At 35.2% G+C, this 27,956-nt stretch overlaps 1 protein-coding gene across 11 annotated transcripts in view; it reads left to right on the forward strand.

The window, feature by feature from the left end:
• Nucleotides 1-27,956, forward strand: part of LOC117099702 (WD repeat-containing protein 35) — a 124,627-nt gene that overhangs the window by 81,383 nt on the left and 15,288 nt on the right. For 9 of the 11 annotated variants that reach the window (XM_033239176.1, XM_033239170.1, XM_033239168.1 and 6 more), the window contains 14 exons: nt 1,746-1,890; nt 4,068-4,137; nt 7,369-7,422; nt 9,020-9,129; nt 9,592-9,802; nt 16,198-16,278; nt 19,585-19,721; nt 20,039-20,242; nt 21,616-21,762; nt 22,713-22,845; nt 24,767-24,877; nt 25,841-26,005; nt 26,875-27,015; nt 27,731-27,887. In XM_033239176.1, the coding sequence (XP_033095067.1) occupies nt 1,746-1,890; nt 4,068-4,137; nt 7,369-7,422; nt 9,020-9,129; nt 9,592-9,802; nt 16,198-16,278; nt 19,585-19,721; nt 20,039-20,242; nt 21,616-21,762; nt 22,713-22,845; nt 24,767-24,877; nt 25,841-26,005; nt 26,875-27,015; nt 27,731-27,887 (1,866 nt within the window). The remainder of the gene's footprint in view (nt 1-1,745; nt 1,891-4,067; nt 4,138-7,368; nt 7,423-9,019; nt 9,130-9,591; nt 9,803-16,197; nt 16,279-19,584; nt 19,722-20,038; nt 20,243-21,615; nt 21,763-22,712; nt 22,846-24,766; nt 24,878-25,840; nt 26,006-26,874; nt 27,016-27,730; nt 27,888-27,956) is intronic. The other 2 variants (XM_033239171.1, XM_033239172.1) reach the window with 2 other exon arrangements.

Below are 27,956 nucleotides of genomic sequence, written 5' to 3' on the forward strand. Positions count from 1 at the left end.
TATAATTGTAGGTAAACATTGGTTGGAAGAATGCTTTTATATACTTAGGAAAAAATGATATTTTATTAGAAAGCAGTTAAGGTGTACAAACTTGCTTCAAATTACACTAAGGGCATAATAGTTACCAGCATTAGAGTATCCATAGTGGAATTTACTGAATATTTAACAAATGTCTTAAGATTTAGTGAAGACCAGGTCAGGGAAAGGAGAGCGCAGCCTGACCTGGCAGGAGCACACCGTGGAGGCTTTCCTGTCATTCTCCATGCATGGCTTTCAGCAAAGTGCTCCTTTCCAAGAAAGGCTTTGAGCTCCCTCCAGAGGTTGGTAATAGTAGATATTTTGAATGAAAAAATCTTGACAGTTACAGTGAAAAAAGAATTTTTAAAAAAATTACTTAGTTGGACTGAGTTACTTAGCATATAAAAATTATTGAATTTAAATCCCTGAGTTGTTAACACACTCAGTTAACATCAAACTATCAGACTAGTTTCTAATTCTTTGTTCATTTTCTAAGTCTCTTGCTGCCCCACATACCCTTTGTCTGAACTCTGGCAAGAACTCTATAAATGGTACCTCCTAGTAACGTTATGTCTTTATTCTGGCCATATTAATGATTACATTGCATAGTATTTATAATAGAAAAATTAAGTTTTATACTGTTTTGATTGTTCATGAATTTAGAAAACAGTATAATCTGTTTTTGAAGGAGTTTTTTGCTTTTATGTATTTTGTATGAATGTTTAATTTTATGTTGTTTATTTTGTGTTTTGTGACCTTGGGCAAGTTGTTCTACTTCTTTAAACCTCTGTTTATTTATCTATAAGATGGATTTGATGAGACTATCTACTTCATAGAAGGATATACAGTAGGAGTTCAATTAAATATTCTCTAAGAAATGGGACAGATGAAAAGAACTATTTGCTTGGGAGAATATATTTCCAATACATATTAGGAATATTAAAAATTATTTGTTTAGAAGAATATATTCCTTAGGAAGGGACTTGGGAGATTTTTCTTTTCTTTCTTGATAGTGTCCCTTGAAGCACAAATTTTTTTTTTTTTTTTTTTTTTTTTTGAGACGGAGTCTCGCTCTGTCGCCCAGGCTGGAGTGCAGTGGCCGGATCTCAGCTCACTGCAAGCTCCGCCTCCCGGGTCTACGCCATTCTCCTGCCTCAGCCTCCCAAGTAGCTGGGACTACAGGCGCCCGCCACCTCGCCCGGCTAGTTTTTTGTATTTTTTAGTAGAGACGGGGTTTCACCGTGTTAGCCAGGATGGTCTCGATCTTCTGATCTCGTGATCCACCCGTCTCGGCCTCCCAAAGTGCTGGGATTACAGGCTTGAGCCACTGCGCCCGGCCGAAGCACAAATATTTTTAATTTTAATGAACTCCAATTTGTCTGATTTTTCTTTTGTGATTTGTGTTTTTGGTGTCATATCTAAGAAGCCAATTATTGCCTGACCAAAGGTCATAAAGATGTACTCCCAAGTTTTCTTTGTAGTGTTTATGGTTTTTTAGCTCTTGCAATTGAGTCTTTGATTTATTTTGAGTTAGTATTTTTGTATGATTCCACAAGCTTTTGATTCTTTTCTGATTTCAGAGACTGTGTGTGGGTATTTTGAGACTATGTGGGGGTATATTGCCTATAAAATAAGGGGTTGAACTTCGTGATTGCTAAAGGCCTTTGCAGCACAAACATTTTGCAATTCTGTGTAACTGTAAATTATCTTAATGTTATTTTTAACAGTACCACTGTTTGTTGCAATGACAAAAACCCATGTGATAGCAGCCTCGAAAGAAGCATTTTATACCTGGCAGTATCGTGTGGCAAAGAAGCTCACAGCATTGGAAATTAATCAGATCACACGGTCTCAAAAAGAAGGGAGAGAAAGGTATATATCTTTTGATACATACCTTTTAGTAGCTCAACCATATCACATTTAAGTCAGACGTAGTAATTATAAATTGTCATGCTTAATAACTGTAGTGTCTTGATTAGTAGAAATATTTTTTCAATTAATTTGATTATCTTTAAAATTTATGTGTTTAAATTTATTAAAATAAAAGAGAGGTAGCATAGTGTAATAAAAGAAAGCCCTTAGAGATAAAGATTGGAAGACTGTGTTTTTATAAGGAAATGGCTGTCCTCACTCACCCTCCCCACCAGATTAGAGTTAATATGCTATACTAAAATATTTGCTTGAGATCCAAGGATCTAACTAAGGCTTTATTCCTATACGTTAGTGGTATAGGTCTTCCCAAGAGGGTGGGTGATTCTAATATCAGTGACCAGAGGAAAGGCAGGCCTTTAGACACACATATGGAAGAAGTCTTTAGGTGGGGTGAACTGGGGACTTAGCTTCTTTTTCTTGCCCTGGTTTCCAAGGAGTCTGGAGTTGGAATTACTTCTAGTAAGTGGGGTAAAAAGGGCTCTGCCACATAGCAGATAGGTTAGAAGCCAGGATAGAGGGATTCCCCACAGTAGTCTCAAACTGAAGAAGCATTTACGGTGTTTTGTAAGTTATGTTGTCTCTATTAGTGATACTCTGTGTTTGCTGTTCTGCTGCTGTTACTCTAAGCCTGTAAGTAAAGCATTTTGTTGAATGTTTTAACCTAAGGATTCTTAATGGGAACATAGGCCTGTGTTGGCAGAAGTGAGTGGTAGAGTCATGACAGAAATGCTAGGTGTTTTTTCGAATCATTATCTTCCTTCACACTCTTCCTTCAGACTCCGCTTTCCTTCCCTTTAAGACTCACTCATGTGCTAAGATAGGAGGTGGGTCCTCAGTAAAAGTATGTTGGGTATGCGAGTTCATGTGGAGGCAGGAAAAAAACATTGAAAAATGTTATATCTTGTGTTCTCAGTGGTGCTGGAAGACCAAATGGAAAGAACCTTTGGCTTCTTTGAGGGCAGCGTGTGGTAGTCCTCATGCTGGTAGGACTTACCGTGGTAGCAGTAATGAGCAGAGGCCTACAATCTTGTGGGAGAACATAGATCTTAGGACAAAGTTGGGGCAAAAAGCCTATCCTCTCCAGAGTGTCTTCTTGTAGTCTGCTAAAGAGATTCTGACTTTTGTTTAAATCAAGAAGGCAGCATTTCCTTGTATTTCTACCTGGGATATGTGTGCTGGTTTGAATAACTTTGAGCAGGTTCCCCCTAGAACTCAGTTTCCTCATCTCTAAAGTACAGTTGATGATAGTTATAACAGCCAACATTTATTGGGTACTTCTTATGTGCCAGACACTTTCATAAATCTAATCAGTGTTCATTATTCTTGTTTTACAGAGGAAACAGACACATGAGCTTAAATTATTTGCCAGAGGTCACCAGTGGAAGCTAAATAATGTGTACACATGGACATAGAATGTGGAATAATAGACATTGGAGACTCGGTGGGAGGGTTGTAGGGGGTAAGGGATAAGAAATTACTTAATGTGTACAATATACATTACTTGGGTCATGGTTGACATCACCACTACTCAATATATCCATACAACAGAACTGTACTTTTATACCCCTTAAATTTATTAAAAAAAAATAATACAGGTACAGGTACTAGAGAGACAGTGGATGTCCAGAAGTGAAACCTCTTCCTAATACAGGAAAGGGTAGGAAGGCTTCTTTACTTCAGCGCAGAAGTTCCATTAATTAGAACCTCCTAAATCCACTTACGTTTACTTTCATTAAACACATTGTTAGAAGAGAAATTATGGAGAAACAGCAGAGAAAGCTAGTGAATTAGATGTTACTCTTCACTGATGCTCATATGGAGAGTAAGGTAAAACATCTCTCTGGGCTTAATGAAGTTCATTGGGAATATATGATTAAATGTTCAGATATGTTTTTGGTACAGCTTTCAGGAGCATATCATTTGTATAACTACTAAACACCTGGTAGATAATTTTTATCTTCATTAGGATTTAACTGTGTTGAGAACACTCTAAAATAATCAGAATTTTTATATTAAATAAAAGTATTAATTGATGTTATCTAGTCATTTATTCTAGAGATTATGAAATAGTATAAATTATACTTAAACTTTCTTTGAAATTCTGATCTTTTTTGCAGAATTTATCATGTTGATGATACCCCTTCTGGATCAATGGATGGTGTGCTTGATTATAGTAAAGCCATTCAAGTAGGTGATTTTAATTTTTCTAGAAAATGTTAATATCTGTAGATTTGAAATATTATAATTTTATTTTGAAACCTGAAAAATAATTTGTTCCCAGTGAATAGGATATTATTTTAGCAATTATTTAAAAAAATTCTCTTCTGAAAACTTTTTCCTAGATCTTAAAAATTCTTAGACTGAAATAAAGATGGTAGATGGTGGTAAGTGTCTAATATACTACTTAGAAAAGCATATTATCTAAAAATATTGGAAAACATAACTCCTCCTCCCCTCCTCACACCTTCCCATCTGTCTATGTCTTTATCTGTCCATCTACCATGGATTGATCTGTCACCCCTGGCGTGTTAGTGAGTGCACATATTTTGCAGATAATATAGTTAACTGTTTCTTTATGAAAATGTGCTTTTGTTTAGAAACTAATATAATTTGCTATTTCAGTAAATAGTTTTTGAAATGGTTTACTCAGAGTATTTAAAGTAGTGCCTATTGTTTATAAAACTGTTGTCTCATTTCTTATCCGATGCTCAAAACTCTGTAAGTCAAGCAGCATGCCATCTCCTCTCTTATAGGTTAGAAAACTGATAGAGAAGTTCACTGATTTACTCAGGATCATAAAATGATTAAGTAACAAAGCAAGGGTTCAAGCTTAATTTTTTGACAGCAGATCTAGTGATGTATCTGCTAGAACATGCAAGAGTTCGTCTAGTCATCTATGTATCCATCCATTTTTTTCGATGAAGTATTTTCTGAATGTCTATTAAGTGTGAGACATTGGAGTAGGTGCTGGGAATCTACTGGTGAATAAGAAACAGTCTCTTTGATAGGGAAGTTTTGGAAAATTGATTCATCATCAACCAGCTTTTCCCCTGTACCCTCAAATCAATTAAAATAGATGCCATCTTAAAAACAACAGAAGTTTCCATTGTCAATCATGTATTTTCTTCCAGCTACTGCATTCTCTCTTCCTCCTTTCATAGCTGAGTTTCTTGAAAGACTATTCTGTATTCATCTTTCCCCTACTGCACATTCCATCTGCACTTCATTGCATTCTGGTTTTCAGAAGACTTTGAATTGCCAAGTCCAATAGGTCTTTTTCTGTCTTTGTATTATTTGATCTACACATTACATTTAATATTCTTAATGACTACTTTTTTCTTCTTGGCTTTCATGAAACCACACTTTGTCTCTAGCTTTTCCTTCTGAGCCTTCTTTGTCAAGGGTTCATCTATGCATCACTTATTGTGATGTTCCCTAATGTCTAGCCCTAAGCCATCTACCCTTTAAAAAAAAAAAAAAAAAAAAACCTATTAATACACTCTTCTTAGTGTTCTTATTGAAATCCACCCCTTTAACCATATGCCAATCACTCTAATATGTATTTTTCCAATGTTGAGTTTTTTTGATTTCTGAATAACATATTTCTTGCCATCTGGATAGCAAGAAATTGAGCAGCTCAAAAGCACCCCAAGTTTAATCTGTCTGAGGCTGAACTCAGCTTCTGTCCCAATTCATTTCTCCATATATATTCTATATATCAGTAGTTGGTTTCACTATCTCTGCAAGAATCATGAGAACTCCTTTTCTCTTGCTTTCCATGTCTAATAAATCACCAAGGCATCTTGATTCTGTCTCTTAAATTTCTTTCAAATTGGCTTTCCTCTTTCCATCTCTGTATCAATTTGGTCTGCCATTAGTTTCTGCCTACATCACTGCAATAATTTCCATCCAACACTGCCCAATAGAACTTTTTGTGATAATGGAAATACTGTATATCTTTGTTCTCCAGTGCAATAGCCACTAGCCGTATGTGGCTATTGAGTACTTAAAATATCGCTAGTTCAGCTGAAGAACTGAATTTTAAATTGTATTTCACTCTCATTAATGGAATTTACATTTAAATGGTGACATCAGGTTAGTGGCTACCATATCGAACAGAATAGTCTCTCTACTTTCAGTTTTCCCCATCCCCACTATGCCAATCCATTTATCATACTTCTGACCACTACAACCTTTCTAAAATGCAAATCTAATCATATTACATATAGTTCCTCCCCATTTATAAGCTTTCTGTAAGTTCCCATATTTTTCAGAGTACAGTATAAATAGCCACAAGTACTCCGCCTCCCTGGCCCACTTCCCAGCATATTCCTCAGATACCAGCTGTGGCAAACAACTTGAGATTTCCTGAATATATCACACTGGTTTTTTAAATTTTTAATAAAAAACATTTTATCTTGAAATAATTGTAGGCTAATAGAAAATTGCAGGAAGAGTCCCATCACTCAGCTTTCTTCAGTGGTGACATCTTATATAAGTGCAGTAGAGTATCAAAACCAGGAAACTGATGTTGGCACAGTACTGTAACTAGCCTATGAGCTTATTCAGTTTTCAGCCGTTTTGACGTGTGCTAATAGGTGTGTGTGTAGGTTTATCTAGTTTTGTCACCATAAGGGATCTTATCTCTTTCTTCTTTCTTTTCTTTTCTTTTCTCTTTTCTTTTTCTTTTCTTGTCTTTCCTTTTTCTTTTTCTTTTTTTTTCTGAGACAGAGTCTTGCACTGTTGCCCAGGCTGGAGTGCAGTGGCGTGATCTCAGCTCACTGCAACCTCCGCCTCCTGGGTTCAAGCGATGCTCCTGCCTCAGCCTCCCAAGTAGCTGGGCCCAGCCCCATCCTTGTCCCCTCGCAATCACTAATATGTTCTCCATCTCTGTAGTTTTGTTACTTTGAGAATGTTTTATGAATAGAATCATATAGTATGTCACTTTTTGAGATTGGCTTTATTCAGCAAGTGTAATGCCCTAGAGACTTGTCTAGGTTGTTGCAGTGCAATGCCTTCTTACATTTCCTCAATTTAATATGTGCTGACCCTTCTGCTGGCTGTTTCTCTTTTAGGCCTGAGCTCAGGTTTTTGCCTGTCTTGGTATAAGTTAGATACTCCTTTCTCTGTGCTCTCATAACCTCTCTTTCTACCTCTTCTTTCATCATACTGTCCCGCAAGGAGGTGTTTAGTTCACTGTCTTCCCCAATAGACTTTTGAGTAATCTCTGAGGGTAAAGATTTCATCGGAATATCTCTAGTGCTTACTTCAGTGTTTGGCACATAGTAGGTGCTCAGTAAATAAATGTTGGTTAAGTTAATAAACATTGACCACTTAGTGAATTGCATATTACCTTGTACCAGATTAGTTATTCAATAAATGTTTGTTGAATAGTAATGATTGATTAACTTATTTTAGGGCACAAGGGATCCAATTTGTGCCATAACTGCATCAGATAAGATATTGATTGTGGTAAGTTTTGCAAAAACTTATTTTATGAATAATAATTGTTTATAAAAATAGGAGCCAGGTGTGTGCCCCATGTCTGTAATGACAGTTACTTGGGAAGCTGAAGCAGGAGGATTGCTTGAGGCCAGGAGTTGGAAACCAGACTGAGAACACAGTGAAATCCTGTCTCTTAAAAAAAAAAATTACAGTAAAGTTTTGAATATCATCTTATGGGCGCCCCAAGTTTTACTGTACCCTGAATATAAGTTCAGTATAAGAAATAAGAAAGTTTTAAAGCTTTCCTCACAAATTATTAACCATTTGCAAAAACAGCTATTTATGAAAGCAATAGAATGATGACCAGACGAGAGGACAGGCTACACTTACAGTTTCTAACACTGAGTGGAATGAGTCCTGTGGAAGGTTGATGGATGTGGGGCAGATTGCATGGTGGTAGTAGGTATTAGAAAGTTTCCTCCTCTGTGTAGCCCGATATTTTATGTTGGAGAAAGTGCTTTGGCTCAGCTACTTTCATAAGACTTAGAATGACGAGGTAACATGTTTGCCAGCCAGTAAAATAGAGAAACCTACGGCAGATTTCAGCTGAATTTTTCAGATAGAATCAATGACATAGTGTCTTCTCTTGACCTCTAAGATTTGAAAATATTAATTTTAGAACTAAATGTTTACTTTAATACAGTAATGCTGCTGGGGTTATTGCATTTGAATTATGTAAACAAAACCTTAATAGTATATATTCCAGTTCTAGTTACATTCCTCAGCCATGAGCTAATTTTATGGGAGGAAAAGTCTTAAGAGCATAATATTTCTATAATATTTCCTCCTTTCTGATAAGCCCTCATGAGACTCAGCTGCAAAAGCAGTGGTTCTCTGATTAAAAAGAGGAGAGGTGAAGATCAGCTGTGTGGAGGCTTCCACTTTGTCCCATTGCCACGGCCTGAGGTAGCCAAGGGTTTGAAACCCACAGTTCTCTCATGGCATTGTACTTACTGTTGATCTGTCAACTTTAAGATTTGCCCTGAGTTGTGTAGACAATTATATGCTGCTTTTTTTTTTTTAACATATTTAAACTAATACTCATGGTATCACTGCATTCAGATCATCTTTCCTTTTGCTAAAAACTAGTATCAGATGGATGGCTATAGGATAAAAACCTAGACTTTCATAACAGTTATTTCATATGATCTTCTGTTGATTTTTCATATACGTATGTAATTTAACTCAACAAGTACTTTGTTTTAGCTTTTAATGTGCCCTGAATATTAACCTAGATAACAAATATAAATAACTTTAGATTTTTTTCCTTGTGATAGAAGGAAATGTGATAGAAGAATTTGTATATTACTAAAGTGCTAGGTTTCTGACTTCTTTCTTGAACATTACATGAAAAAAAATTAGAATACTTCAGCTGTTTGAAAAAGGTTTAATTAAATTAATAGATAAATATATACTTAAGAACATGATTCGTTATTAGAATTGAGAATTTGCTGTGACATCACTTTGGTTTTAAGACAAATGTATAGACATATAGAGAGATAGTTGTAGTTTAATATTATGATACACATATGCTTAATTAAGTAATCAAAAGTAATTTCCATAGGGTCGTGAATCTGGCACCATTCAGAGATACAGTCTACCTAATGTTGGTTTGATTCAAAAATATTCCCTTAATTGTCGAGGCTACCACTTATCCTTGAATTGCAACTCTAGGTAAGCCTGAAAACTCTGCTCATGTAGATGTTAGACTTAGGAATTATCAGTTGGGATTGTTAGATTTATATGTAATAAATGTAAAGATGGGTATGTCTATTGAACTTGTCTTAAAATTCAGTATGGTTTTATTTTATACTGCATTTGGTTTAAATGTCTTTAATGGGGCATATGGAAGTACTAGTATAATTTTTACTCTTAAAACTTAAAAGCATTGAGATTATTTTATATTTCATACCCATTGGTTTCATCTCTTTGGATACATTTTCCTCAGAAGAGAGCAAAATGGAGAGTAGTCCATATCTTGTATCAAATTTATTTTAAAAAATTTAAGCCATTTCTACTGTATTCCAGGTTTCTGATAATCTGATTTTGAAGAAGAATGGCTGTAGGTAATTATTCTCATGATTGCTGATAGTAATTTTATAGTTTTTTCCTTTTCTCCAATTGCATTATTTTTAGCCGTCTTGCTGTCATAGATATCTCAGGAGTTCTGACTTTCTTTGACTTGGATGCTCGAGTAATGGACAGTACAGGACAGCAAGTAGTTGGAGAGTTGTTAAAATTGGAGCGAAGAGATGTCTGGGATATGAAGTGGGCCAAAGATAATCCTGATTTGTTTGCAATGATGGAGAAGACAAGAATGTATGTTTTCAGAAACTTGGATCCTGAGGTAAAAACAAGAAATGAGTGTTAACAGTCTATAAATAATGAGCCAAATATAAAAACTTGGATGATTCCCCCTTGTTTCTTTAAGAAGTTTGTTGAACAGCAGTGCCAACATGGCTGCATGAATTTCTGAAAATAAATAGGAACATTTCTGTGGATTTTAAAAATATTTGGTCTTAGGTGAGAAAATGCTTATCTATTAAATATTCTCTAGTTTCTCCGAAAGGTACTTCCTAGGCATTTATTTATCTGTTCTAAAAAGGTGGAGCCATGGTCACTAGTCTTTTTTTTTTCTTTGTCAAACTTAAGAAAACAAAGAAAGTCAGTAGTCTTATCTACCAGAATTTCTTAAAAGAACCTAATCAAAAAAATACAGTTTTCAAATTTCCTTGTCCATTCATTCTTTTCTGTCTCTTTATTCACTTTATTCTGTGCTTACTTTGTCTTATTTCTATTTACATTTATCATATCGCTCACAAATCTGTGTTCTTTCTTAACCCAGATATTCTTAAAAGTATGCAAGTGCAGGCAGTGATTAATCTCTCTTTTGGGTATGAGGAAGCCCCCTCTGTTCTCATTTTTAAGGTTATATTTTGATTTTCTGCTTGTGGCTCACATCAGCTAATTTCTATGCTCTGGATTTTCCTGTCACTTAGTTGACTCTGGCCAACTGTCAGCTGTTGTATTTAGGAAATACAAAATAATCTGGTAATCTAATCAAAATATCATTAAGAAGATAAATCTTTTAAATGACTTTTGAATTAGTAATGGATTTCAATTTGGAATTTTCTGTACTCCTGCTGCACTCTACTCTTGTAAATAATAAGGAATAAGTTAATAAATGCTTTACATCGTCAATTTCCATTTGTTTGCATGTATAGCTTCCTTCTTGGGAAGAAATTGCATGCTTGGGCCCCTGAGCTGCCAAAGGGTTTCTGGAGTAATTTATTTAGTGGTAAACTGTTTGCCCCTTTAATATCCTAAATTATTTTCACATTTCCCCATTTGAGGAATTTTGGATGTAAAATGCCCTGATGTAAAGTGCTCTCAAAGGTTCTGTTAAGGCTTTTGCAAGTCTTAGGATCTTTGTGATTCCTCGACCCTGAGAAATGGTTCAAAGGAAAGGCATTCAGATTCAGGGCTGTTGCATTTGACCTGTAAGCATGCGCTCCTTTCAGGGGTCCAAGGGAAATTTAATCCTTGCCACAAAACAATTGTGGGAATTTGACAGGTAATCACAGGATAACCTTGAGGATGGGAGTAGAATACTTTTTGAATGTTAAGAGTCTTTTCTATCCTTTGCCCTGCTCATACTAAGTCACAAATCATATGTCTAGAAAAGGGAGAATGTTTGTTATATCTGGCTGCTCATACTGTGTCTGTAGCACACATGGTCAGTCTGGTACAAGTGAAATCTTTGCCTGGTGGAAAGAGTTTCTTAAGTAGTTTTAACAGAACAACCTTTTAAAAACATACTATTTTTTAATTTGAATTTGTTTTCTGGTTTGGCATGTAGTTCGATTTCTGTTAGATTTAGAGCTAGATGGATTTCTTACAACCTTCCCACTGTCTGGATTTCTTTATAAATGATGCTGTTCTGTTCTTTTCATTCACAAGGACACTGGCTTTCTGTGGTCACAGCTAGTTTAGCTGCTCTGCTCATTTGCTTTTCTAGCTGCTTATTGATCATGTAAGAACATGATCTCTTCAAAACAGAGAGGATCTGTTTTACAGGATCTGCTGAGCTACATTTAATAGTATGTTCCTTCAGACATAGTATTCTGTGTTACTATTTAGGAGATAAGTTATTGTTTGACAGGTAATAGTAGAATATATTTTTATCCTTTTGAGTGTTGTTAAGAATTCTAAATTCATACCTTTATTTAAGCTGTAAGTCTTCAGATTATTTGAGAGAAAAAGATGCCATCTGTGTGCAAAGTTTTAATTTACTGGTAAAGCACATTTTATTTGAGAATTAGGAGATGAATATTTAATGTTGATATTCCCTGCTTGATCATTTTCATCTCCAGTGACCCTCTGAAGGTACTGATTGTGCTCTTTTGTTCTTTTTCTTGGCTCTTCCTTCTCATTGGCACTACAATTTCATATTCATCTTTCTTTCGTATCTCATAATTTCATCAATCAGACTCTCATTTTTGTACATTTGCTGCTTTTTCAAACAAGGTGCTCCCAAACTTTTGAATATATGCTTTTATATATACATATTTATTTAGAAATTATTTACATGACCTACCATATTAATATATTATGAATCATGCTCCAAAATAGAAATTTTAAAAGAATGAGAAAAATAAATTTTACTGGATGATATAACTTTATTTTTATAAGTCATGCTAATTGCTATGGTTCATGATAATGCTACATTAGCTAGTATGTCAGCATAATGCAGATTTTAGAGCAAGGTTTTGTTAACTTAGTGGATAAAAGTCTCATGTTTTGTTATGCCCAGACCGTTTGTTCCCCGAAGTAGACCACCAGAGTCCAGAGTCAAAGCCAAGCGGCAAGGATCTTTAATGCAAGTTCGAACTTGGTCCCTCCGTTCCACAACATACAAGAGGGCCCCAAACAATGCGTGTGCTTGCTATTTATAGCTCGAGGTAAACAGGACTTGTCAGGTTACAGAGGAACAAGGCATTTCTCTAGGCTACAGCATTACAATGGGTTTACATGTTAATGTGAAGTTATGCTTTTAGCAGCCTTCTTATCGGTTCCTGCGCTTTTACAAACGGTTGTAACCTTATTGCAGCTTCCCCAGGTGTTGTTTTTCTTCATGTGTTTGTGTCGGGCAGGCATATGGGGCTCAGGACGTTGGGACAAAATAGAGGATTGTGTGTACTGGGCCCAGGACTAAGATATGTGGCAGACACTGGTAATTAGAGCAGGACAGAGACTTTCACAACGTTTGTCCTTACAATGTCTGGAGTCTATAGATAACCTTAATCGGTTAGGTCCGGGGTCGATCTTTAACTAGGCTCAGGGCGCCGCCCGGGCTGTTTGCCTGTGGACTTCTTTTCTGCCTCTTAGTCTCTTCATTTGATCTCTTTCAGTTTCAAATAGTCTACTTGATAACTTTGACCTTTTAGCTGACTTTTGGTCAGAACTGATAGGATTGTCATTGTTTTCATGTCGTAAGGTGACTGACACAAGGATCTGTACTAGGAGTAAGAGAGGTGTCAGTTCTACCTTTCCTTGTTGGCTTGTGCTTGCATTATTAATATTACTTTTAATTTACAAGTTCTTTGCAAGAAGCTTTTTAAGCCACTTGTCCAGTCTGTGAGGGTTAGCTAAAATTAGGTAATGTAATCCCTAAATTCACTTAGGTATATGCAAACCTCAGTATGTCACAATACGCTAAAATTGTAGGACAAATAAGGGTACTTCAGGATACTCATTATGTGGTACATATTATGAAGCCTTTTGATTTGTGTGCTGAATAAAGGTGCCAATATTTCTTGGTGTAGTATAGATTATTAAAGCTTTGGAAACTTTTTTAATAAAAAGAAATATCTTGTATACTGCTTAGGTGAGACCCTGCTGGTCTGAAACTTCGTATTTAAATGAAGTGTGTGAATAGTTAGCTAATGAATTTTGGAAACTAAAGATAATTGGTTAATTCCAGCAGAAGTTGAATTTTTAAAATCTGAATTGCATAAATGTGTGTATCTACTTATGCATTAATAATCAGATTATTTTTGAAACTTTTTTATCTCTCTCTCTCCATCTTTCTCCCTTTCTCTTTGGTAGTGTTTTTTTTTTCCATAGATCAACTTTTGTGAGTTTATCTTTTGATTATCTTGTTTTGTTGCACTGTCTAGCCAAAAATAAAAAAAATTTCTAATGATAAACATGTTTATACAAATATATTTGATTTACATATAGTATCAAAATAATCGAGGTATACAAAAGGCCCCTATACCTTATAGAAATATCTTATTATATATGCTTCCTTTTTAAATTAATTTTTGTTCTGATTCTTTGTTTTTTGCTCTTAAAGCATATTATTTACCTTTATGTAATACAACCCTTTTTTAAGGTAATAAAGGGGTTTTATGAAATTTTCTTATATAACTTGAATATTTTATTCAACAATTTGTAATTAAAAAAAAAACAACTTTTTTAATTTTAATTTTTTTTAAAGATAGTGTTTCACTGTGTTGGCCAAGCTGGTCTCAAACTCTAGACCAGAAATGATCCTCTTGTCTCAGCCTTCTAAAGTGCTGGGATTAAAGGCATGAGCCATGGGGCCTGGTCTGAAAAACATTTAAAAACCCTCAAAACACTTACAGTATGCATATAAGAGCCTCATTCTTAAACATACTAAAGTCAAACTAAATATGATTCCGTTTTTACCTCTTGTGTTCATGTTTTTGGTGTCTTCTTTTTATTATAATTTCTGAATCATATGTGAAGGACCAACTTTCAGAGTTATAAATTTGAAATGTTATTTCATTTGGATTTTGGTTACTTTCTACTTTATGAAATATATACATACACATAGTTTTAGAAATTGCAATCTGATACTATTTCTATTAGACAACATTATTCTATTTTTTTTTACAGTATTCTTAGAGGTATTAAGTATATTGGCAGTTTATTTATTTTTGTCTATATAATATTGATACCTTTTTTTCTACTAAAGATCTAGGGTAGCTACTTTACTTTATAATATGCATATCCTATTCCTTATTTCAACAAGCCTGTATGACACTAAGATAAGAGGCAGACATATAACAGTCTCATGCACTTACATATTGGCAAATAAATCTTAAGAGTAGGAAATATATCAGGAATGCACTCTGGTTCATGTTACAGAGGAGAGACTGTTCAGTGTGATGTGGGACTTCTTTGATAGATGGGCTTACATACAAATATAGCATTTATCAGTTTTATGAAGAATTAACTTTAATATTGAATTGCATGAATTAGAATTTCAAGCTGTGTAAGACTTTTTATTAATTGAGAAAATTGGACTGAATATTACATGCTATTAGGGAATTAACATTAATTATGTAAGGTGTGATCATAGTAATGTGGCCATGTAAGAGAAAATTCTTACGTTTTAAAGATATGTACTGAAATAGTTAGGGATAAAATATCATGATGTCCGTAATTTACTGCATTTACTTTACAATACTTCAGCCAAGAAGTTAATGAAGCATATTTACCATAATGTTAATTACTTAGGTTATGGGTATATAGGTTTTTTTTTTTTTTTTTTTTTTCGAGACGGAGTCTCGCTCTGTCACCCAGGCTGGAGTGCAGTGGCCGGATCTCAGCTCACTGCAAGCTCCGCCTCCCGGGTTCACGCCATTCTCCTGCCTCAGCCTCCCGAGTAGCTGGGACTACAGGCGCTGCCACCTCGCCCGGCTAGTTTTTTATATTTTTAATAGAGACGGGGTTTCACCGTGTTAGCCAGGATGGTCTCGATCTCCTGACCTCGTGATCCACCCGACTCGGCCTCCCAAAGTGCTGGGATACAGGCTTGAGCCACCGCGCCCGGCCAAATAAATCTTAAGAGTAGGAAATATATCAGGAATGCACTCTGGTTCATGTTACAGAGGAGAGACTGTTCAGTGTGATGTGGGACTTCTTTGATAGATGGGCTTACATACAAATATAGCATTTATCAGTTTTATGAAGAATTAACTTTAATATTGAATTGCATGAATTAGAATTTCAAGCTGTGTAAGACTTTTTATTAATTGAGAAAATTGGACTGAATATTACATGCTATTAGGGAATTAACATTAATTATGTAAGGTGTGATCATAGTAATGTGGCCATGTAAGAGAAAATTCTTACGTTTTAAAGATATGTACTGAAATAGGGATAAAATATCATGATGTCCGTAATTTACTGCATTTACTTTACAATACTTCAGCCAAGAAGTTAAATGAAGCATATTTACCATAATGTTAATTACTTAGGTTATGGGTATATAGGTTTTTTTTTTTTTTTTTTTTTCGAGACGGAGTCTCGCTCTGTCACCCAGGCTGGAGTGCAGTGGCCGGATCTCAGCTCACTGCAAGCTCCGCCTCCCGGGTTCACGCCATTCTCCTGCCTCAGCCTCCCGAGTAGCTGGGACTACAGGCGCTGCCACCTCGCCCGGCTAGTTTTTTATATTTTTAATAGAGACGGGGTTTCACCGTGTTAGCCAGGATGGTCTCGATCTCCTGACCTTGTGATCCGCCCGTCTCGGCCTCCCAAAGTGCTGGGATTACAGGCTTGAGCCACCGCGCCCGGCCGGGTATATAGGTTTTAATGACATTCTCTCTTCTGTTTACCTGAAACCTCTGATAATAAAATTTAAAAGCATGATTTGTTAGAAGAGAGGAAATTTTACATAATGAAACATAGTATTTGTTTTTGTCTTTAAAGGAACCCATTCAGACCTCTGGATATATTTGTAATTTTGAGGATTTAGAAATTAAATCTGTTCTTTTGGATGAGATATTAAAGGTAATTCCTAAAAAGTTATATTTCTGTTGCTAGCTTGACTGGGGATTATTTATTTCTGGACCAGGCAGTGTAGTATCCTGGTTAGCAGTGTGGACCCAGGAGTCAGATGTATCTCAGGCCCAGCCGTGCTCTCTTATTGTTCAGCCTTTAGGTGGGTGCCATCATCTTTTTGAACTTCACTTTCCTTTCCTGTAAAATGGTGATAAAAATGTATGAGTCTCAGTTATTGCCTTTATAAAATATGGATAATAATACTACTTATAGGATTGTTATTATTTAAGATAATGTGTGAAAAGCAATTAGCACAATGCTACGGCCAAGTGAGAGCTTAAAAAAAAAGAGTGCTAATTGTTGTTATTGTTTTTGTAGTAATAACGATGTACTGAAGAACTATTTAGGAGTTTAGCCTTTTTCTAGTTCTAAGATACTCGAGTAACTTTTTTAGAGATCTATCTTTCCATTCTTTCCAGGATTTGTAAAATAATTCTTTTTTTAAATTCAAGACATGATTTTGAACCCCTGCAATGGCCTTCATTGACCATCGTTTGAGAATTTTTTTTCTCTAAGAATATACTGAGAGAAGTTTTACCTTCATTTTAGTCAAAGCATTAACTTTTTCTATGTAATATATATAGTTTTTGAATTGAGATAGTAGATTTAAAATTTCCAGAAGTTAGTGGCAATTTGAAACAGGTTTTCATATTTGGGTTTGATATGTAAATTATGGCTCTTTTATTGTGAACCAGTTTCATTTTTCTATATCATAACCACCATGCAGCAACAGGATGGGCCCCCCACCCAAAATCTGGTTTGGATGTAAAGATTGATGATACCATAGAGACACCAAGAATGTATCTTCCATAATGAGGTTTTTTAGGAGAGAGAAGGGCAGGCTTCCCAAGCTGTCTGAAATGTCTGGAAAGCACAGGGACAGGAGACTGGCTTGAGGGTGTTTTTGTTGTTGTTTTGTTGTTTAGTAGTTAGGGAGTGGGTCTGGGGTGAGGATTTTAATGGATAGGGACGTGGTTTGAAACTCGTGCCCCAAAGTAAGGAGCATCTGGACTTTCTCATTAGCTTGCCCCGTATGAGGCAGAGGGGAAGAAGAAGGGGTGAGATTTAAAAGCTGTCAGCAGCCAACCATCAAAAATGGAGTCTGGGCTGTTATTACCTAGATTATGTAACCTCCGGATTTGACTATTTGACTCTTCTCTATATGGATAGCACTTTTCTTGTCCTTGTTTAAGGTATATGACTTGTAAAACTAATGAACTTATTTAATTGCCTGTTTAACTTGAATACAGTACCACCAGATAATATTTTTTCCTTTTCCTCACATGTGAAGAAAGATGTCTTTTTTTTTTTTTTCAGCAGGGTTTCTCTCTGTCACCCAGGCTGGAGTGCAGTGGTGCCATCATGGCTCACTGTAGCCTCTGCCTCCCGGGCTCAAGTGATCCTCCCACCTCAGCCTCGTGAGTAGCTGGGGTTCCAGGCACAGGCCACCATGCTTGGCTAATTTTTTGTGGTTTTTTTTTTTTGTAGAGATGGGGTTTCGCCATGTTGGCCAAGGCTGGTCTCGAACTCCTGGGTTCAAGTGAAACTCTCACTTTGCCCTCCCAAAATGTTAGGATTACAGGCGGGGGCCACCATGCCCAGCCAGAAGATGTCTTTCTGCTTGTCTTCTTTCCCAAAAGATTCAGGGAAAGAAGACCTTATTTACTTATTTATTTTTCCAAATATGTGGTTTTTCCAGTGCCCTTTAAAAAAACAGTCATAAATGGGTAGAGTCAAACTAAGGTGACTGAAATATTTTGTCTGTTTTTATATATTTAATGGTTTGATAGAGAGTGAGCTTCTTGAATCCCTAACATCTAGCAAGCATCTGATATAGAGTTGGTTTTCAGAAAGTGTTGGTTAAATTGATTTTTAAAAATGAATACTTTATTGCTTAAAGAAATGGCACAGTTATGTAGAATTCAAGCAATACAGAAAAGTACTGAAAACAGTTTAAAAAAACCGTAAATCCCACAACTCAGATATTTTAGTCATTACCATTAGATTAAACATCAGAACATCATTCCTTACAGCTGCACGTTATATATGGAAATATGGACTTGATAGATTTAGATGGATGAACAGAAGTAATTTTATAAAAATGGCATCATTGTACAATCTACTTTTTTAGTGTTAATTTAATTAGATAACCTGAAAGTGAGTTTAAAGGAATTCTAGACATTTTGATAGTATTTTTCCACTACGAACAATACCATTTTCCTGGGTTGAGAAGAAAAATTATGAAAAACCAGGAAGTTATTAGTCTAAATTATATTTTAATTTTTAATAGTATTGTCTTTCCACTCTGAAAGATAACATTCTTACATTTTCTTCTGTTTTTCCTTTTGTAGATATATTATTTTTACGTGGTCAAGATTTAGAACATTTTAATTTTGTCTTATAATCCTAATTTCCAGTTGTTTAGTCTTAATATTTAAATGAATTCAAAGCTTTTTACTACATTTTCTCTGTACATAAGTTCTTAATTTTGATTAATCTTTTAGTTGGCTGGATTTCATCATTAGTAGTGTTTTTCAAAAAAGGCTCATAAATTTCCAATTGCCTGAAGCTGTAGAATGCATGAAAATGCCTGTGGTGTTGTTGCTGTAATTGATGATTATATTGAATTTTGTGAAGGTTTTTAGATAAAGAAGGGCTCTCAGTGGTAAAATGATTTACCCAAAGTTCATCTGTTCATCAATTCAGCAACTATTAAGAGCCAATAAGACACAGTTCTTGGCCTCAGGTAGAAGAGTTGAGGAGATGGATAAGTAATTCAGTTGCCAGAAAAGAGTTGGGTGCTGTGATTCAGTCATGATGGTTTACCTGTTCAAAGTTCTGAAGCAGGAGAGCATTAGATCAGTTCTGAGATAATGAATATTGAATACTGTAAATAGTCCAGCTAGGCATTGTGCTGAATCTTTGAGATATGTTATCTCATTTCAGGTGAAAAACCAATCTGAGCAGAGGGAAACAGGGATGCGTAACTGTGAGGGACCGCTTCTGCCATTTTCCTCTGTCCCCTTTTCCTCATAGGCTACCTGATTGCCTCAGGAGGGACTTCACTTGTGGGTTTTGGGTGTTTTTCAAATAACTCAAAAGACCCAAACATGAAGACTTCTCTTCCTTATTTTGCTCACAATACGATGCCGTTTTTTTTCTTGTTTTGTTCTGTTCTGGTTTTTAATATAAAAAAGGAACATATACTCTAACAGCAAGTATTTGAAATTTTTTTGTTTCCATCTTTACTTTCAGGATCCAGAACATCCAAACAAGGATTACCTAATTAACTTTGAGATTCGGTCTCTGCGAGATAGCCGAGCACTGGTTGAGAAGGTTGGAATTAAAGATGCATCTCAGTTCATAGAGGACAATCCACACCCCCGACTTTGGTATTTAAAAAAAGCAAACTCTCCCAAGATGTCAGGTGTAGGTTTTTAAAGTCTCAACTCTGTCCCTCTGCTCCCCTACTATCCTCCTGATGAGAACAAACTTCCATTCTTGCTCTTCTTTTTAAAATATAGAAATTCATTTTAGATTTGGAAGTCCTCAAAATAAGGAGAATATTATTTGAAAAATGTTTACATGTGTTACTTTCCACCATGTTTCTCTAGAAACAATAGACATAATAATTGATAATTGTGATTCAAGACTAGTTTATCGGTAATTTGCAATATGCATGTATGTTTTTGTTTCTTTTAAAATAAAGGCGCCTACTGGCTGAAGCAGCTCTTCAGAAACTGGATCTATACACTGCAGAGCAAGCATTTGTGCGCTGCAAAGATTACCAAGGCATTAAGTTTGTGAAGCGCTTGGGCAAACTACAGAGTGAGTCAATGAAACAGGCTGAAGTTGCTGGCTACTTTGGCAGGTTTGAAGAGGCTGAAAGAACATATCTCGAGATGGACAGAAGGTAAATTACGAAGGTGCAGGCATCCCCGAGTACTCTCTCAGTTCATCATTGTATTTTTTACAAATGGGGACTATAAATAGATTAGGTGTGTCATACAGTTTCTTTCAGAAATTAATTTTATGTTTGGATTACAACCTAGATATTCTACATGCCCCTCATTTATTTGTGTTTCATAGTCTGGAGGCAGTTTTCTTCTCTGTTTTTAAATTTAATAATGGCTGACTATGGGAGGTTTTTTTTTAATTTGGTGGGAAAAAATGATAGAACAACAGAGACTGGGATCTTTCAGATTTATGACATAGCTCATTATTCCAGTTCTTTCTTTCTTTCTTTGTTTAGGTCATTATTTAATTTTCTGTTGTCAAGAGGCATAAAATAAAAATCAGAAGTAGTTAGGGAGTGAGATTAGTTCTTTATATTTCATTTTTGATTTATATAAAATAATATATGAACTTCATAAATATTTCTTCTTTTGAATTAAAGAACTGTAAGGCCTGTCTCCCTCGCCAGGAATCAAACCCAGGCAGTTGCTGTGAAAGCAGAGAATCTTAGTCACTGAACCTCAAGGTGGAGAGTCTGTCTGAACTTCATTTCAGCTGTTAACATTGTATCTCATTTTCGTTAATGTTATTTATACTCCCAGGAGATCTCTAATACCACTTAGGCTCTGAAAAGAGATATAAAACCACATGTGTTTACACCTTGTTTTGTTTTGAAATAAACCTGATCATGTCTAAGAAATTGCTGAAAAGAAATGATTATTATTTAAATCATTATTTTGCTAAATTGAAAGTCCAGGAAAGTAAAGGCACAACATTGTTTTCTTTTCCCTAGTCCGGTATCTTAGACCATTTGGACTGCTATAACAAGATACCTGAGACTGGATAATTTATAAAGAATGGAAATATTTTTCTCACAGTTCTGGAGACTAGGAAGTCTAAGGTCAAGGCGTCAACAGGTTTAGTGTCTGTTGAGGGCCCTGTCTTACTTCCAAGATGGTGCTTTGAATGTTATGCCTTTACATAGTGGAACGTGAAAAGGGCAAAAGGGGCAAATTCTCTGAAGAGTCTTTTATAAGGGCGTTAATCAATTCATAAGGGCAGACATAATGACTTCCCAAAAACCCCACCTCTTAATACTATCACAATGGAGATTAAGTTTTAACATGAATTTTGGAGGGGACACACATTCAAACCATAACCTCCAGGTGCTCCTCATTTCCTCTTACCTAGTCAGGCTAAGTTTCTAAAATGTTTGGAGAGTCACATTGTTCACTGCTGTGTAGTCTCAGCACTAGAACTGTGCCTAACACATAGTAGGCTCTTGGTAAATATTTGTCAAATAGATGAATGAATTAATGCCTTTGTTTGCAGGGATCTTGCTATTGGCCTCCGGCTGAAATTGGGGGATTGGTTTAGAGTACTCCAGCTCCTGAAAACTGGATCTGGTGATGCAGATGACAGTCTCATGGAACAAGCCAACAATGCCATTGGAGACTACTTTGCTGATCGACAAAAGTGGTATGTAACTTACCTGGAGCTCCTCAAGCATTTGTGCAACACTTAGTAGCTGCCTGAGTACTTCTCTAGGAAGTAATCCAGGGGAAATGAAGATCATCTTGAATTCTAAGATTCAGATACCTCTAGATTCATCTTGGAAAGCCAGAGATCCTGTGAAGTTGTGAGATGAGCACTACAAAAATTTGGAGTGTATAAACACAAAACTTGCACTTAGCTCCACGCAGTTTTCTCTTTGAGACTACTTTGATAGTAGTCAAAGAGATACTTTGAGTATATAATTCTACGATGTTTTATGATTTATTTTTGAACAAAGTTTAATAAATGTTTTTATTTGCTTTATTATATATTATTTTCAGAAATCATTGACTTTTGTTCTTTTCATTTTGATTAGTATGCTTATTTATGTCGGTGTTTGGGAGCAAAGCAGTGGTATTTCTTAAGAATAGCCGGCCGGGCGCGGTGGCTCAAGCCTGTAATCCCAGCACTTTGGGAGGCCGAGGCGGGCGGATCACAAGGTCAGGAGATCGAGACCATCCTGGCTAACACGGTGAAACCCCGTCTCTACTAAAAAATACAAAAAACTAGCCGGGCGAGGTGGCGGGCGCCTGTAGTCCCAGCTACTCGGGAGGCTGAGGCAGGAGAATGGCGTGAACCCAGGAGGCGGAGCTTGCAGTGAGCTGAGATCTGGCCAGTGCACTCCAGCTTGGGTGACAGAGCGAGACTCCGTCTCAAAAAAAAAAAAAAAAAAAAAAAAAGAATAGCCAAGGAATGTTACAACTAGCATATGCTTTAGATTTTTTCCCCCATTTTGAAAGTTATTCTGGAGCTGAAGATAATGAACAGTAATACTAGCACTGGGAATTCTGATGAAGGAACATTTTGGTTGAAAGGGCTTATTTATCAGGAGATTCATATTAGTTCTACAAGCTTTTCCTTTTTTCTTTATGTAGGTTGAATGCTGTACAATATTATGTACAAGGGCGTAACCAGGAACGCTTAGCTGAATGTTACTATATGTTAGAGGATTATGAGGGATTAGAGAACCTTGCCATTTCACTTCCAGAAAACCACAAGTTACTTCCAGTAGGTATTGCAAATTTTAGGTTTTGGAATTGTTAGGTTACTTTATAAAATTTTATGTTATAGTCAGGAAATATCTCCCACAATAAAGAAAATTAAAAATCTATAATTTTACAGTTTCTTAGACATGGAATGATGCTTTTAATTATAAAGCAATATATAAATTATATAGAATGCTTGAAAATGGAGGGGGAAAGTCAGTCACGTTCCTACTACTTTAACATTACCACAGTCTCGTGTTGTCTGTTAAGATTTATAAAGTTGCTTTTTAAATGTTAGCTGAATACATGAAATATTTACAGATGAAATGATATGTTGCTAGGGATTTGCTTCAAAATAATCTGAAATTGTTTGAAATTTGCTGTAACTTAAGTTTAAAATGATTGCTCAACTTTTATTATATTAACAATAAAGTATTTCAAGTTAAAAGAGAAATCGAAAAGAGTTCTCTTGCTTTCGAATGTTCTTTTAGAGCCTCTTAATTAATTGTTGAATACTGTAAATAAGTTTGTATTTTATGTGTTTAATATGTAAATCACTAAGCTGTACAATGCTTGTAGAGCTGACGGCTCTCAACTGCAGAGTCTGAACGTATATCAGTTGTGAGTTCCACTTCAAAGATTTTGCCTATTAGCTAATAGATAAGTATAGAATTATGGCAATTCAGTTTTCCCTATTGTGAATTTGAGCAGTTATCTCTGTAATGGTATTTTCATTTCCCCTTATTTTCAATCCTATGGGTTTTCTTGAGTAGGAAAGAAACTGAAATTACTTAGAACCCTGGGGTATAGCGAAGAGTGTGTCCTCCATTAATGTTGTCTGTCAGATGTGTCTGATGACACCAACAAACATTTTGCTGTAGGGTATCCAGAAAAGTAATATTCCTGAGTAAATACTAAGTAATTATAACTATAATAATAATTAAATAACTAAAATAGTAAAGATTTTAGTATTATGTTTTAAATAGAGTTATAGAAGAATTTTTAATAATATGGGAAGGTGTACATAATATTTAAGTAAGAAATACGGGATACAAAATTATGTATTGTATGATTGTGTACAACACAAACATATACACATATATTCATAGGACAAAGATGTTAAGAAATTACACCAGACTGTTGAGAGAGGTTTCTTATAAATGATAAGATTATGAGTAATTTCACTTTTTCATGTTTCGTAATTTTTTTTTACAATTAGAATATATTCCCTTATAATCAGAAAAATATAAGCATTGTTTTTAAAAAGATAGTTGGATATAAAATATATTTTCATACTTCTAAAAATATCGTAGAAGGGTTGGGGAGGGAAAACCTCTGGCTAATTAGATATTCTGAAAGAAAAAAAATGGTGTTCTGAAAATGGCCAGTGCAGCTGAACAAGTAAGATTTGTGGTGGTGGTGGTGGTGGTTCTTCCTTGCTGCCACCACTTTCCAAGGGAGTTCTGTTTTGGGTCTAGCTTCCTGAATTGATTAATGGCAGACTTCTCTAGGACATTTCTTTACAGAAGTATTTGAGAGCTCTATGGATGTGAGATTTCCCTTAAGTCTCTAGTTAATAATTAGCCCTGAGTATACCACCAATTGACATAAAAGTTTTTTTCACGCACTTGTGGGGGATTTGTTTTGGAGCTTGACATTTCTATGTACTAGCTACTGAACTGAGAGAAGAAAGGAGTGCAGTGTCTTCAGGGCCTTGTTAAAAATCAGATCCACAGCCTGAGCCAGTGAAGCTCTGGTTTTATAGAAGTGATGCCTTAGCATCCGTTCTCAATTGTACCCTCTGCCCTTGCGTCTGTTTACAAGAAAAATCTGTAACTACCAGTCAATTTAATACTCATACGTCCCTATGGAGTTTTGTGAAATTAAAATATAAGTAATTTCTTTGCTCTATGAAATCTGATAGTATTGTTTTGTTTGTACAGGAAATAGCACAAATGTTTGTCAGAGTTGGGATGTGTGAACAAGCAGTGACTGCATTTTTGAAATGTAGTCAACCAAAGGCAGCGGTAGATACCTGCGTACATCTCAACCAAGTAGGAACTGAAACTTTCTGTCTGTGCAGCTTGTTGTCTTAGGAATTTTTAAGTCAAGCCGAATTAAAGTCACCCTAGTGATCTTTTAAAGATTATTGGCAATGTAAGGGTTGGAGAGCCTGGCATGAATTTTATGAAAGGAGCCAGGCAGGTATTCTCGATATTCTCTTAATTGAGGACCAAGAAAGTTGCACTTACCTCTTAAAGTGCTACCGTGAGGGGTGACCCACTTATAGCCAGCTCAATATAGGAGCATGAACAAACCCTGTGCTTTTAGTCTGGCAAGTTTTTGTTTGGAAGTAATTTCATAATTTTCTGCGCTTTATTAGGGTTGGGTTTTGTTTCCAAAGAAGGACCAGTTAATAGTCGGTCATTGCCTGAGGAAGGAATCAGGTTACTTTATCAATATTTATTTTGGCAAATTTGTTTTCCTTTTCCTTTATAGAAAACATACATTTGATATTTTTAAGAGCTGAAATTAAACTAAAAGTACAGAGTTATTACAGAAACTATTGACAATCAATGTATTCTTTTAATATTTTTCTTAAAGTATTTTTAAGACCTCATTTGCTTTATAAAAATAATTTTTAAATGTCAAATCTAGTAGGATATTTTCACAACTGAAATTGCATAATTTGTTTTACTATAAAATGTAAACAAGTATATCTTTTTCTTGCTTGATGTTTTGTAAGATGAGAATTACAAGATTAATATGATTATAAACTTTGAAACTTTCATTTTCACATGTATTTCTTAAGCAAATCAGAGTCTTAGAGATCAATCATTTTGACGTATGCTTATAGAACTTGTGTTGCTGTGATTTTAAATGCTATTTTTAAAATATAACCATTTTTGATTTGGAAATTGGGCTTTTATTATAAAGTTTAAGCTTTCTTGTGTGAATTTTATGATATATGTGACTGTAAATACTTGGGTGACTGAATGGTGTAATTTTTCTCCTAGTGGAACAAAGCTGTTGAATTGGCTCAAAATCATAATATGAAAGAAATTGGATCTCTGTTAGCTAGGTATGCATCTCATTTACTGGAAAAGAATAAAACTCTTGATGCCATAGCACTCTATCGGAAAGCCAATTACTTTTTGGATGCTGCTAAACTGATGTTTAAGGTAATGTAAAAATCTTAGTGAATATTTGATTTGTCCAGTCACAATATTTTAATATATGAAAGATCACATTCTCCATTTTCTTTGGAAACAAATATTTATTACAACAAAACCACTCTGGTTTCATTGCTTCTGTATACATTATTTTAGTGTTACTGCCTTTTACCAACAAAGATGTTTATTAATATTAGCAACTTACTAATACCTAAACAATTGTATGTTGAATACTGGAGTTTAAGAGTTAAAGAAAGTGCTGAAACTACAAAGAACAAATTTCTACAACAGGGAATTAAATTTTGTTGATAATAGAGTTTTGAGTTCTTTTAAATGTACAAGTTTTAAATATTATACTTTACATAATATTTATTTGGAGGGAAGATAATTAGTATAGTATTAGTGTATACACATTTTACGTTCTATTCTATTCCCGTTTAATTTAATGAAAAAGGAAAAATTTCTCTCAAAATCATTTAAATAAGTTTCAGCTTCTGAAGAATGCACCATGTTAACACCATGATTTCTTTGTGTACTTGGAACTTTATTTTAAAAATCTTTGTGTTATGGAAAATACCAGCATTTCATCAATACTTTCTTTATTCTGATGTAGTTATCTAACAGCACCTCTCATTTTCTAAGAGTGATCTGAGTTCCAACTCCTAGGGCTAAATACTAAGGAAAGAACTAAATATATATAGGTACTAATGAAAAGAAGATAGGTTTTAAAGTATTTATCTTAAATAGGTGGTATTTGTATTCCATCTTACTGATTTTCCTCCTTTTTTAGGGAATCAAATTTGTTAGTTTTGGAAATGATTATATTTGTACAAATATAGATAAGAAGTAACTTCCCTCAATTTTTAAAAATGTTTAAGGTTGCAGATGAAGAGGCAAAGAAAGGAAGTAAACCTTTACGTGTCAAGAAGCTCTATGTAATGTCAGCCTTACTTATAGAGCAACACCATGAACAGATGAAGAATGCCCAGCGAGGAAAAGTTAAAGGAAAAAGTTCAGAGGTAAAGTAGCAGGTTAAATAACATTAAATCATCCGAAGTGTTTAAGACAAAAGAGAAAGAGACTGTCAAACTTCTCTTATGGACAGGTCATTTAATTTGCGTGTCTGCATTTGTTTCTTTAAATGATATGAAGAAAAATAATGACTGATTTAGAATTAGTATTCAAATTTAGAAATTTCTACCTAGAAATATTGAAATTGTTTTTCTGTAATACTAATCTGTAGTCTTTGCTTTAATGTCTTCTTTTTGTTAAAAAATTTTACTTACCTGGGAAATCCTCCTTTTCTCATCAGTGAGTTTTAAAACTTTCCTAGATATATTATTTTAATGCGTAAAAGAATGTCTGATTAACTTAAAATCTAATTAGTTATGTTTTAAAATTTATTCATACCAGTTTAACAAACTATGAATTATACTAAAAAATTAAGTCTGTTTTGGGTGCAGTGGCTCACACCAGTAATCTCAGTGACTAGGGAGGCTTAGGTGGGAGGATCACTTGAGTCCATGAGTTTGAGACTGCAGTGAGCTATGACCATGCAACTGCATTCCAGCTTGGGTGACAGCAATACCTCATCTCTTAAAAAAAAGTCTGTAATCATAGTTTAGTAATGATAAAATCTGCTCATTTAGATACTTTAATGACTGTTGTTATTCGGGAGTTGATGCTATGTGTGTGTTTGTACTGATGCAAAGTGTGGGCTGACTTTACTTGTAGGCCACTTCTGCCTTGGCTGGTTTGCTGGAAGAGGAAGTTCTGTCTACAACAGATCGTTTCACAGATAATGCATGGAGAGGGGCAGAGGCTTACCACTTCTTTATACTTGCACAGAGGCAGCTCTATGAGGGATATGTGGACGCTGCACTGAAGACAGGTGGGCGTGTCACTTAATGTGTATAGTGTGTCTGAATATTATAAATTGAGTGTGAAGGGCCAGCTTCTT

The sequence above is a fragment of the Trachypithecus francoisi genome, unplaced genomic scaffold (genome assembly GCF_009764315.1).
Source record: "Trachypithecus francoisi isolate TF-2019V2 unplaced genomic scaffold, Tfra_2.0 Lachesis_group17, whole genome shotgun sequence".
Lineage (NCBI taxonomy): Eukaryota > Metazoa > Chordata > Mammalia > Primates > Cercopithecidae > Trachypithecus > Trachypithecus francoisi.